The sequence below is a fragment of the Sarcophilus harrisii genome, chromosome 6 (genome assembly GCF_902635505.1).
Source record: "Sarcophilus harrisii chromosome 6, mSarHar1.11, whole genome shotgun sequence".
In the NCBI taxonomy this organism is placed as follows: domain Eukaryota; kingdom Metazoa; phylum Chordata; class Mammalia; order Dasyuromorphia; family Dasyuridae; genus Sarcophilus; species Sarcophilus harrisii.
The window spans coordinates 34726160-34737851 of NC_045431.1; the positions used below are offsets into that span (position 1 = coordinate 34726160).

General features: G+C 37.1%; 1 protein-coding gene across 1 annotated transcript in view; it reads left to right on the plus strand.

Moving 5' to 3' along the window:
* Window positions 1-11203, plus strand: part of GABRB1 (gamma-aminobutyric acid type A receptor subunit beta1) — a 405352-nt gene extending 394149 nt beyond the window's left edge. Inside the window, exon 9 of the mRNA XM_003773278.3 lies at window positions 4704-11203. Within this exon, the coding sequence (XP_003773326.1) occupies window positions 4704-5051 (348 nt within the window). The 3' untranslated portion in view covers window positions 5052-11203. The remainder of the gene's footprint in view (window positions 1-4703) is intronic.
* Window positions 11204-11692: the final 489 nt, after the last annotated feature.

The following is an 11692-nucleotide window of genomic DNA, read 5'->3' on the forward strand; positions in this document are numbered from 1 at the left end:
TAGACAAAACAAAAAGCACTATCTCAGAAACTAAAAGAATGATAGGAAGACCAAACCAAGTTCACACAGAAGTAATCCAGGCAATAGTTTTTAAACACAAAAGAGTCAATTTTTAAGATATTTCAATGTATGGGGGCAGCCAGATGGTGCAGTGAATAGAGCACCAGCCCTGAAATCAGGAGAACCTGAGTTCAAATATGACTTCAGACACAACACTTCCTAACTGTGTAACCCTTAGCCCCAATTGCCTCAGAAAAAAACAAAAAAGATATTTCAATGTATATATTAAATATAATGCAAATTAAATAATATAAATATCACCCATTTTTTAAAATGGACTATAGCAAAACTTGACTTATGTTAGATGGGATTTCATAGTATATTGGATTAGAAATCTATTGTTTTTAGATTTGTAGACGGCCTTTCAAGTTGGGATTAAGGAGAAGGAGCTAGGAAAACTTTACAGGCACACGGACACCATGATGCACTGTTAGGGGGGCTATGAATTAGTCCAGCCATTCCGAAAAATCATTTGGGACTGTGCCCCAAAAGTTACTAAACTGTGCGTTCCTTTGACCATTATTAGACCTCTGCAAAAAACAAAAAAACAAAACAATTAAAGAAAGAGAAACAGACCTATGTATACAAAAACATTTATAGCAGCTCTTTTCGTAGTAGCCAAGATCTGGAAGACAAGGAGTATCCTCCCATTAAAGACTAGCTAAGCAAAGAACAGTATACAAATGGAATGGAATGATGCTGTAAGTCTTGCCAAAATAAATAGAAGCAGCAGCAGAAACTGGGGAGACCTCTATGAATGATGCAGATCAAAGTCATCAGAACTAGGAAAACAATTTATACAATGACAACCCCATTATAGAGGAAAAACAACATTGAAAGACTTTAGAGCTCGAATCAGTGCCATGATAAATCACAAGTCTAAGAGAAAGAAGATAAAATATACTACCAAGCTCCTGCCAGAAAAGTGATGAACTTAAAATGCAAGAGAGAAATAGAGTTCCAGGCATGGACAATGAGGGAATGTGTATGCTGAAGTATGCAAGTTTATGATGAAAGCTTTATTTTTCAAGGGTAATTATCAATGACAGGGGGGACGAATATGTGAAAGAGACAGATTACAAATGCTTATAGAAATAAAAAATAAACAACTTTTAAAGGAAAATAAATACATAACCCAAAATTACCATCCTTTTCACAATCAGAGATGTTACAGAAAACACTGAACATTAGCATATGAGGGTATGAGACTGACTTTGATATCCACTGCCATGAGATCATGGGCAAGTTACATAACTTTTCAAGTCCTTAGTTTGCTCATCTCTAAAATGGATATAAGCCTCCCCATATCAGTAATAAATGATCTCTTTTAATGAAAGACATAAAAGCATAATAAGTTAAATTTATGTAACATTTTTGGTTTGCAAAACTCCTTTACATCACGATCTTATTTGATCTTCCCAATCACTCGCTCTCTCTCTCTCTCTGAGATAAATGTTATTGTTATGCTCATTTTACATATGAGGAAACTGAGGCACAGAATTTTGTGGGATCACACAGGTAGCAAATATTTCAGGTGAGATAGGAGACAGGTCTTCCTGACTCCAGCTACAAGAAGATTTCTACTCCTATTGACTCTGCAAAATTACAAAATATTTCCTATGTATTATTATTACCATTGCTATTGTCTGCTAAGGATTCTACTTGTTCTTTTTCCATTTTCCAAAATCAGATTCAGAAAATATATCAACAACCAAAGGAAGCTGGCCACTTCATCTTCCCAGCTGTATTATCTGAAGTTATATATAGAATGCATTCTGAATTGTATTTTAAAATGTTACCCTTTGTTGAATTAAATGTAGCAGAAGAAAATATTAGATTCTTTTCCCTTCAATGTAAAGGTTGACTGATCCCTCTACTGCTCTATGGACCTTGTAAACAATTTAATATAAATGGCTTATGTGCCCTAGTCATAACCGTGAGCATCCCAGAGTTTTCTGTCTTGTTGCCTCTGGGCATGGAATGGCATTGTTCATTTATTACACAAGTGGCCTTCTGTGAGCCTTTGCTGGACAGTCATGTCAACGGACAGCTGCACTCAGCCTGCAGAAATGTGTGCTTTGTTTTGATTTATGGTTGAAGTAGCTGCATTGAAGCTTTTAAAATGAGCCCATAAGGTACTGCAGATGTTGAGTCCAGGTGTGAGAGATGCTTCACCCTCCAAGGTGATAAAGACTATAGATCTTGGAAACTTGGAATCCCACTGGAAATTGTGACACATTTCAGACTATAACGAACTTCTCAAAAAGTGATTCTCTGGGATATTTGGTTACTTAACAAGGATCTATAGCAATATATCTCTAGCGATTCTGGAAAATCATTTGGGACTGTGATATATAGCAATATATTTCTATCTATGCTTAATTTAGGAGCGCATGTGAATATTTAAAATTAGTCTTCCTATCAGTGAATGGCCACGAGGTCCTCATCCAAATGTAGAGAGCTAGTTAAGGAATTCTAGTGTCTCAGATAAAAGCGTCCAGAACATACTCCAAAGGAAGGGACCAGGAAGTTAGCAACACTAATAGAAATGAGAGAGATTCTTTTCTTTACATGAGAGAATTCTTAAGGTTTTTTTTGTTTCATAGACCCCTAATGAAGCCTGTGGACTCCTTTTCAGAATAATGTTTTTAAATGCATAAAACAAATTAACATAGGATTACAAAGGAAACTAATTATATTGAAATATTATCATCAATATAGAGATATGTGTGTAATATATATATATATATATTTAGGTATAGATAGATGATAGAGATAGAAAGATATATGGATGGATGGATGGATGGATGGATGAATAATTGATGGATGGATGGAGAGAAACACAGACAGACAAATAGACAGAGGGAGGGAGGGAAGGAGAGAAGGAGGGAGTAAATAGGTAAATTTAGGAAGGAAAAGCTCCCAGACCCCAGATCAAGAACATCTGCTTTAAATCATTATCTCTTTCAAATACTTGCCCTCTATGACATGGAATCTAAATAAAAACATTGTCATGTAGTTATTTAGAGAACAGCATATAACTTGACATTTATTACAATGAAAGTAATTCCAAAGTATCAGATATGTAGAGATAGAGAATGTATATACCTTAGTCTATCCTAATGTCCAACATGGCGTGACTTTTGCTAGGAATTCTCCTCTGTTTTACCTCCCTCCATTACAGATTATTCTTTTCAATTTTTGATTAAGCTACCTTCTTTCTAGCTGCACCTCAGAAGCAATCCATATTAGAATCTAAGCTATTTGAGGGCAAGAATCATATTTTGTCTTTCATTTCTCCAGTGTTTGATATAGTTCATGGCATATAATAGATACTTAATAAATAATCTGTGACTGACTTTATTATTGCCTCCCTTTCTCTTTTCCTGTGTAGTTTTTCTCCTTTCCTCTATTTTGTTTGCCCTCAGTCTATCATTTCAGCAGGCAGCCTTGCTTAGTAACCCACAGATATAAAAAGTGTTGCTGAGCATTCTGGAAAACAATGTGGAATTACATTCAGAAAGCTATTAAACTGTCTTTGATCTATCAGTAATATTATCAGAAATGAAAGAAAGAGGAAAAAGGATCCATATGTACAAAAATATTTAGAGCAGCTCTTTTAGTCATGGTAAAGAATTAGAAACTGAGAGGCTGTTCAACAACTTGGGAATGGCTAAGCAAGTTGTGGTGTATGAAAATGATGGAATACTATTGCGCTATAAGAATCAATAAAAGAGATCAAGGAAAAACCTGGGAAGGTTTGTAATAACTGATGCAAAATGAAGTGAGCAGAACCAGAAGAATCATTTAAAAAGCAACAATATCATTAAGACAGACAACTTTGAAAATTTTGTGAGCCAACCACAATTCCAGAGGATTCATGATGAACAAGCTATCTACATCCAGTAGAGAGGTAGAGTCAAGAGTCACTGAGGTATATATATATATATATATATATATATATATATATATATATACACATATGTATATATTATGTATATGTATTTATAAGTGTATGTATATATAAATATAAATATATATACCTACATATATATAAACATGGTTAATGCATTTGAATAATGAATTTGTTTTGCTTAATTATACATGTTAGTGATGTATTTTATTTTTCTAGCTTTCTCAAGTGTGGAGGAGAAGGAGGTGGGAGGAAAGGATGATGAAAATAAAATAAAATTGAATTTTTTTAAAGAAGGATACAGAAAAAATTTTTGAAGCTTATCAGAATGTCAAATTGATATTGAAGTATTAACTCCACTCTTTCAGGGAATTCAACAACCAGAGTATTGTCTACCCTCTTGAAACTAAGCAGTAAAGGCCCATCTCTCTATAAAAACTATATCCATTAGCCGTACCTTCCAGAAATGGGGCGTGGGAGGAGAAATCACAAAGTGGGAAACTGGGTGCTAGGGTTAAGGGAGAAGGACAGCCAGACTGGACATTCAGATAATAATGGGATGCGCCACAGAGGCAAATCATGAGGGAGAGAGTCCCATCGATTTTTGAGACCAGTATCCATGTGAGTCAGTAACTGGTCAGCAAAACAAACAAAAATAAAGGCATAGAGCATTTTCCTGTTCATGAATTTGTGGCTAAATGTATCTAAAGCTTCTTGTCCCTTTTTCCAGGTTGATGCCCATGGTAACATTCTTCTTAGCACCCTGGAAATAAGGAACGAAGCCAGTGGTTCAGAAGTGCTTACAAGTGCTAGTGACCCCAAAGCTACCATGTATTCCTACGACAGTGCAAGCATCCAGTACCGGAGGCCCCCCACCAGCAGAGAGGTCTATGGCCGGAGCGCTTTGGACCGGCACGCCCTTCACAACAAAGGGCGTATCCGGAGACGGGCATCACAGCTTAAGGTCAAGATTCCGGATTTGACTGATGTGAATTCTATAGACAAGTGGTCAAGGATGTTTTTTCCAGTCACTTTTTCTCTTTTTAATGTTGTCTATTGGCTTTACTATGTGCACTAAATTCTGTAATGATAACATAATTTAGATCATTATCTTCCTCTATTTTTTTTTTCTAATCTCACAGGTCTCTAGCAGCTATACTGCTATATTTTTAAGGTAAGATATTCAGCCATCCACTTGGTTTTTAGTTCCTACATATCAGTTTTATTACTGTATCATGTTTACTTCAAATGAGAACAATATTTCCCCCCTGGTACATTTTGGTCGGGATTATTAGCTGTTTGGGAGCAGCTTTGAAACAATCACTATTTATCACCATGTTTACCAAAAAAAAATTACAACAGAGAGATCTAGGGCAACTTTCCCTAATATCTCTCAATTTCACTTTTTTTTCTTTTTTAAAAAAAGAGTGAAAAGAAATTCTCGTTCTTTTCCTATACTGCTTCCTGGTGATCTGTAACATCATGCTGCCAAAAAAAAAAATTCTAATGTTTCAGAACAAGCCATTGACAAGTTACAGATTCTCAGGAATTCTCTGTTCCCTCCACCCCACAACAGAGGGAAAATAAGGAATCCCAAAGAGTGAGAAAGATTCTCCCACTCACCCTCTCCCAGAATCTACTTTATACTGAGTGTGAAGTGTTTCCTAAAATGTGGGGTGGAGAGTAGAGGAGGTGGGGGTGGACAGAGATGTCAGCAATTTGCCTTTAACTGTGCTTTGTCCCAAGTGTGTATCAAGGTCCTGCAATTCCCTGCTTAAATGATGTGCTATACCTTTAAGCCAGATCCTCTGGAAAAGACTTATTTCTAGGACTGTCAGGCAAAATGTAAATTAACTTTAGAACCAAGCTTGTTTGTTATTGTGAACATCTTTTCCTCTTCTGACTTAGAAAATTTTGTGGCATTGTGCCATTTTTCTAAAGACTATTTCAACTGAAAAGTCCTTGCCTCATATCATTCAGCCCTTCCTGTTGGTATTCCTTGATGCTCTTTTATCATATTATAAAGTTCCTGCTCCAAACGAGAGAGAAACATGAAAAGACAGAGATGGAGACAGAGATAGAGAAACACATAGAGACACACAGGAATGCAGAAGGACACATAAAGAAGCAAAGAGAGATGGGAAAGGGGCAGAGAGGGGGAGAGAGAGAGAGAGGAAGCCAATATTTTATGGAGAAACCATTTTCTTCTGTCCGTAGGGGAGGCAAGCTGTAGATGCCAAACATAATATGAAAAAGTAGGTATTTCTCAGTGTTTCAAGAAGCATTATCGAAATCAGGCTCTATTTACAGGATGCAGAAGGCTCAGCTCAGAGTTCTAAAACAGTTGGCTGGCTAGGGTCATTTATGATCATTAGAGCATTAACTTACTGCTGGTTTACTAAAATAAATGTAAATATTCTACATGTGTTCCAGAGTATAAAATGGAAAATGAATACTCTAAGAAAGTCCTGAGAAAATGAAATGGAAAATGAATACTCTGGGAAAGTCCTGAGAAAACCAAAAGAATTGTTCTCCTATTCTATCGAGAACCTATTTCCATTTTTAAAGGATCTCAATGAAGCATGATTAATTTCAAGGGGAAAAAAATAATCATTGGGCCAATCAAAAATGTCCTTCTAGATACAGGAAGGTATCACTTCAATTCTGCCTCTACATGGGAGGAAGGGAGATTTTCCTCTTCTCCTTTGCCCTCAATTCCTCACCATGCCTCTGCCTCCTTCCGAAATCTAACTAGAAGAGAGATGGCCACTACTTGCCAAGGGCCAGAAGGAGTTTTCTTAGCTATCCCTGCCTCCTTCCCCTCTCTCTTTCTTCTTGCCTCCAGATTTTCAGAGTCCAACCACTCATACACAGAGGTTTCTTTCTCTCCCTCTTCCTCATGTCCTACACACAATAGTAGTACAGGTGTTGTTAAACATTCTTAGTTACCCTTAGTTTATGTCCAACTCTGGGAGAATCAAGGCTGAACATTATTGAGAGAATAAATACTTAGCCTTCAAACAGTCATTTTATTCATGTGCTTTAAAATGGCCATAACCTATTAAATTGCTTAAATGACAGAAGGAGGTGGGAGAGAAAAAAAAAAGGAAAATGCTGTGGGCTAACCATGTCCCACATGATAGACAATTAACTATTCAAGTTTCCCAAACATTGAAGTAGATTCTCTCAGGTTAGATGTACGATAGAAGCGATCTCTCACATCATTGCTGTTAGTGCACATTCATTCCTTTGCATTCGTATTACTTTGACCATAATATTACACATGATGTGCATTACACTTACCAGCTTTAGGAGGTGGATACTCAGGTAAAAACATATGTAGGGCTGGAACTACCTGGGAGAGCTTTGCCTCCATTCTCTTTTGCCACATAGGAACAGGAGACTAGCTGGTCATGTGGCTGGTGGAATGAGGCAAAATATAGTTCCAACCTTTCTAGTGCTTTACCCTGGGAAATAAGAGAAAGAAATATGTCATGTGCAAAATAACACTGGTTCATGGGTCCAAGAGTGGGATTTTCTTAAATGAACATCATGTATGATACTTGGAAATATTCTCAATTATATTCCATCTTTCGGAAGTCGGTGTCTATTTTATAACATCGATTTGAGAAGCTTAACGACAACTTGCCAAATGAAGAAATATATTTCTATTGCCAGACAGAAAGAATCTCCAAGATATCTTATAATGATGTCTATTCCTTAGCATCTTACCAAAGGGTGATATTCCACTGTCTTTTCTAAACCAAGTATAATCAAAACAAAAAAAAAGCATTTGTTTTTGGTCACTTTGGTTCAGTGTGGTGATAGGAATGATGGGATAAAATGTCTCAAGAAAAATCACGCCAAGATAAAAGTCTAAGCGGAGTGTGGAATAATACCTTAGCAGCCTCTAGCAAGGCAGATGTAAATGCTCATGTATATTCTGTATATAGTTCATTGAAATGTTGTGTCATCTTCTGTTGTGTGTGGTTGACCATGGCTTTGAATGGATGCTTAAAAATCCCGACACCTGTAAATAACGTTCACATGTTCTGACGGCTGCTTTCAGTGCTAGCCCGCTTTGTCACCATTCGGGCCCAAACCAGAATCTTTCAGCTCTTGTTCATTCTCAGCCATTTTCTGGTGCAGTTCTGTGACCCTGCTGCAAGTCATCGCAAGGTCCATTTGTTCAGTGCCTCCTCCCTCCCCCTCTCCCGCCAGCTGGGGCAGTGGCTGTTGAGTGTGTCTAATGGAGATGGGGGAATCAGCAACACCAGCAGAACCTGCTAGGCCTGCCAGCCGCTGCTGCTGCTGCCTCATAGGAAGTGGAGGGCAAAACCCCGGAGAGTTTCTTTTATGGCTATTTGTTTATCCAGATCTCAATTATCAGTGCTCACTAAAGGGGGTCAGGGATAGAAAGAAAAAACTGAAATTGACAAATACTCCAAAGCCTAGTTTTTGCCAAATCTTTGGGTTTCTATTGTTCTCATCACCTAATTTCCATTTTTTTCACCCAATTTACTAATGAAGACCAGCTTTTAGTTTTCTAAAATGTTTTGGTTTTCCTTCCTATTTTTACAAAAGTTTCACTACGATGGATAATAAAAGGTTAAATGATCAAAAAGAGGAAAAAGGGGATGAGAAACTAAGGACATGAAACCCCAAAGGAATCCACAAACAGATAATCCATTTGTGAGAAAATGTGGATAACAGGTTATCTGTGGTCCTATAATTAATCATTTGAGGCCATCCAAGCCCCATTGGAGACACCTGTTCCAGAGAAATGCACTATTTGAATGTATCATGGAAAAAGCAATGGATTTGGAGATAGAAGACGAGTTCAAATCTAGAGTTTACTGTGGATTAATGGGTAACCCAGTGAAAGACTTCCCCAAATGGGAATCAGTTTTCTTTTCTGTAAAATAAAGGGGTTGGATGATATCCTAAGATTCTACCCAGTTCTCATATCCAATTACATCTCTGTCATCACAAGTTTTTTGGCATGAAAAGGAAAGATTTAGAGGAACACAAATTGACTCAACCTTGATGAGAACATATAACAGGAACTTAGCTTGACTGATAGCTGTCAATTCTCAACCAGTGTATACTATTTAGAAGCATAGATTTTTCTAGGTATTCAAAAATTAAAATTCAATACCAAAATCATCATGGGCTATGAAAAAGCTAAGACTCAGAGTTAGGTTGGTTTTTTCCCTTCTTCAGTTTCCCAATCCAAAGATTTTTCACATCCAAAGAAGGAACTTGTGGCTGTTCCTGGTCTACCTGCTCTACCCCAACAGATATTTATCCTCATCCTAGAATAATAAAAGCTAATGAGACGATTGAATTTGCAGTCCGGTTTAGCAGGACAATTTTACTCACAGACAACTCTGCCTGCCTTCCCTGCCATAACAACAATCAAAATGGAGCATCCAAATAACAGTATATTTGTCTCAGGTAGACATGGTCACAAGATCAAACTATCACTGACAGAAAGCTGGAGTACCCATGGCCATCAAGAGGTAACACCCCCCTCTTGTATGAGGAGTATATAAGCAGGAACATTTCATAATAATAGCCCACTTCTCATTCCCATGCTAAGAAAGCAGTAAAGGAAGGAGGGAGGCATATTTTCAGGCATGGCTATTTTCTGAATGCCAGTTATTGAAATTTCAAATTATATATGCACATTTAATCTGCTTGGCTTCTACACAGCATTTCCTTTCTCAGATCATCCTCCCTGTGCCAGTTCCTTGTCTGGAATTTGTTTCATTTTGCCTCAGGTAACATGATTGAAAAGACTTCTTTTCTAAGAGGATTTTTTTTTCTTTCTTTTTCATTCCCAACTTTCACAACTCATCTTGAAAACTCAGCCCATAAGCATCTCTACTTCCTCAGTCTTGGATATCTCCTTGGATGTCATAGTCTTCACTCACAAAAATGGCTTTGAAAAAACTATCCTCAGATTCCTGCCTCAGTTGCCTTATTCTCTAAGTAGCTACTTTTCAGACCTTTGGGGGTGGCATGCAGGACTACATTAGTCATCACCACTGCCATTCTTCTCTACATTATTTCTGTGTATTTCTACATATGTGAGGAGTGCCCACCTCCCGGAATAGCCGAGTGTGTTAAGAAACCTCCTATTTTAGTCCCGTTCCCAACTGAGTGAGAATAGCCTTGCTTACCCTCAACTAATTCCAAAGGAATTAAACCAGACCGTGAAATCACCACACAAAGTTCTCCCCTCTCTCTAACTCTATAATTCTCTCTAAACCTCACCTTGAATCTGCAATTTCATATATGTAAATAGTACTGTGAAATAACCCCGTATCTATCCATGGCTTAATTATGACTAATTTTAGTCTGATTAATTTACTCCTCTCTCTTTTAATCCTTCAAGAATGGTACACCTTCCTGTCACTAAATTCTTTAATCTTTTCCCATTAGACCACCAGGCATAATACTAATTTTAATCTTGTCCTTTACAGATACGAGACCTATGTTCTACCCCATGTCGTTCTCTCCCCAATCCTCTTACCAAGTCACGAATAAATATGAGTAACACGTTTATAAAAAGTTAAATAACTCCACAACTTTAAATGGGAGGTCATATTTGAAGGAAAAGCACTGGAGCAGGAATTAAGAAAACTGCAACCTGCTTCAAGATCTGCCACTAAATATATGTTTTATCTAGATTCAAACCCAATGGTTTATGGGTCTCAAGCTCCTCATGTATGAGTTGAAGGAATGGCAAAAGATGATCTCCAGTTCTAAAAATTCTATAATTTGATAAAGTCTCTAAGTCCTTGATAGCGATACAGGAAGAGAAATAATATGGTATACTGGAAAGGACTCCAAAGATCTGTGTTTGAATCTTGGCCTTAACTGAGAGTCCTTGGGAGCAAATTCTTCAGTTTTTCTAGGTTTATTTTGTTTGCTTACCTGGAAAATAGGGAGGTGGGAGCCAAATCATGGACTTTCAGAATTAGTAGGTTAAAGAAAACTGGATCCAAACTCTTATTCTTTTTCAGATGAAGAAACCTAGGTTTTGAGAAATTAAATGATTTACCCAAAGTCACACAGCTAATAAATATGTTGGACCAGGTGTTCAGATTCTAAATCCAATGGGATTTCCATTACAACCCAACACCCAACATCTGAACAATTTCATAATTTGTTGACATTTCTATTTTTTTCAAGCCTCAATATTTTTCTTTCCATGTACCATAATTTTATCAAATATAGAAGTTTATTAGTTCTCTGTTTATACTATTCTGACCTAAAATTTCTTTATACCTTTTCCTGACCCTTTGACCACTCATCTTAATAAATTTAGCTCATTTCAACAGGGATTTCTTAAAGTACCCAATGTGTGCAAGGTACTAGGTAAAGTCCTAGGAATCCAAATTTAGGAGTGGGGAGGGAGGGGAATGACAGTCCTTATTCTTCAAGGAACATACCTCCTTCCAAACAGAGTCTATAAATTGGCAACTGATTGGATATGGTTTTAGAAGCTATGAATTTAGATGATTGGTTTCCTATTCAACAAAAATAGGGTCCTTGGAGGAGAGACAAGTAAAGAGGTTAGACTTAGAAATGGGAAGAGCTATTTCTTCCTCTGAAATTAAAGCCAAGAATAGGATAGTGAAAATAGGCATTGAGGTGTGATATAGGGAAAATGAAAGTTCATGAGAAATAGCCTTAATTTTCTCAGAGCAT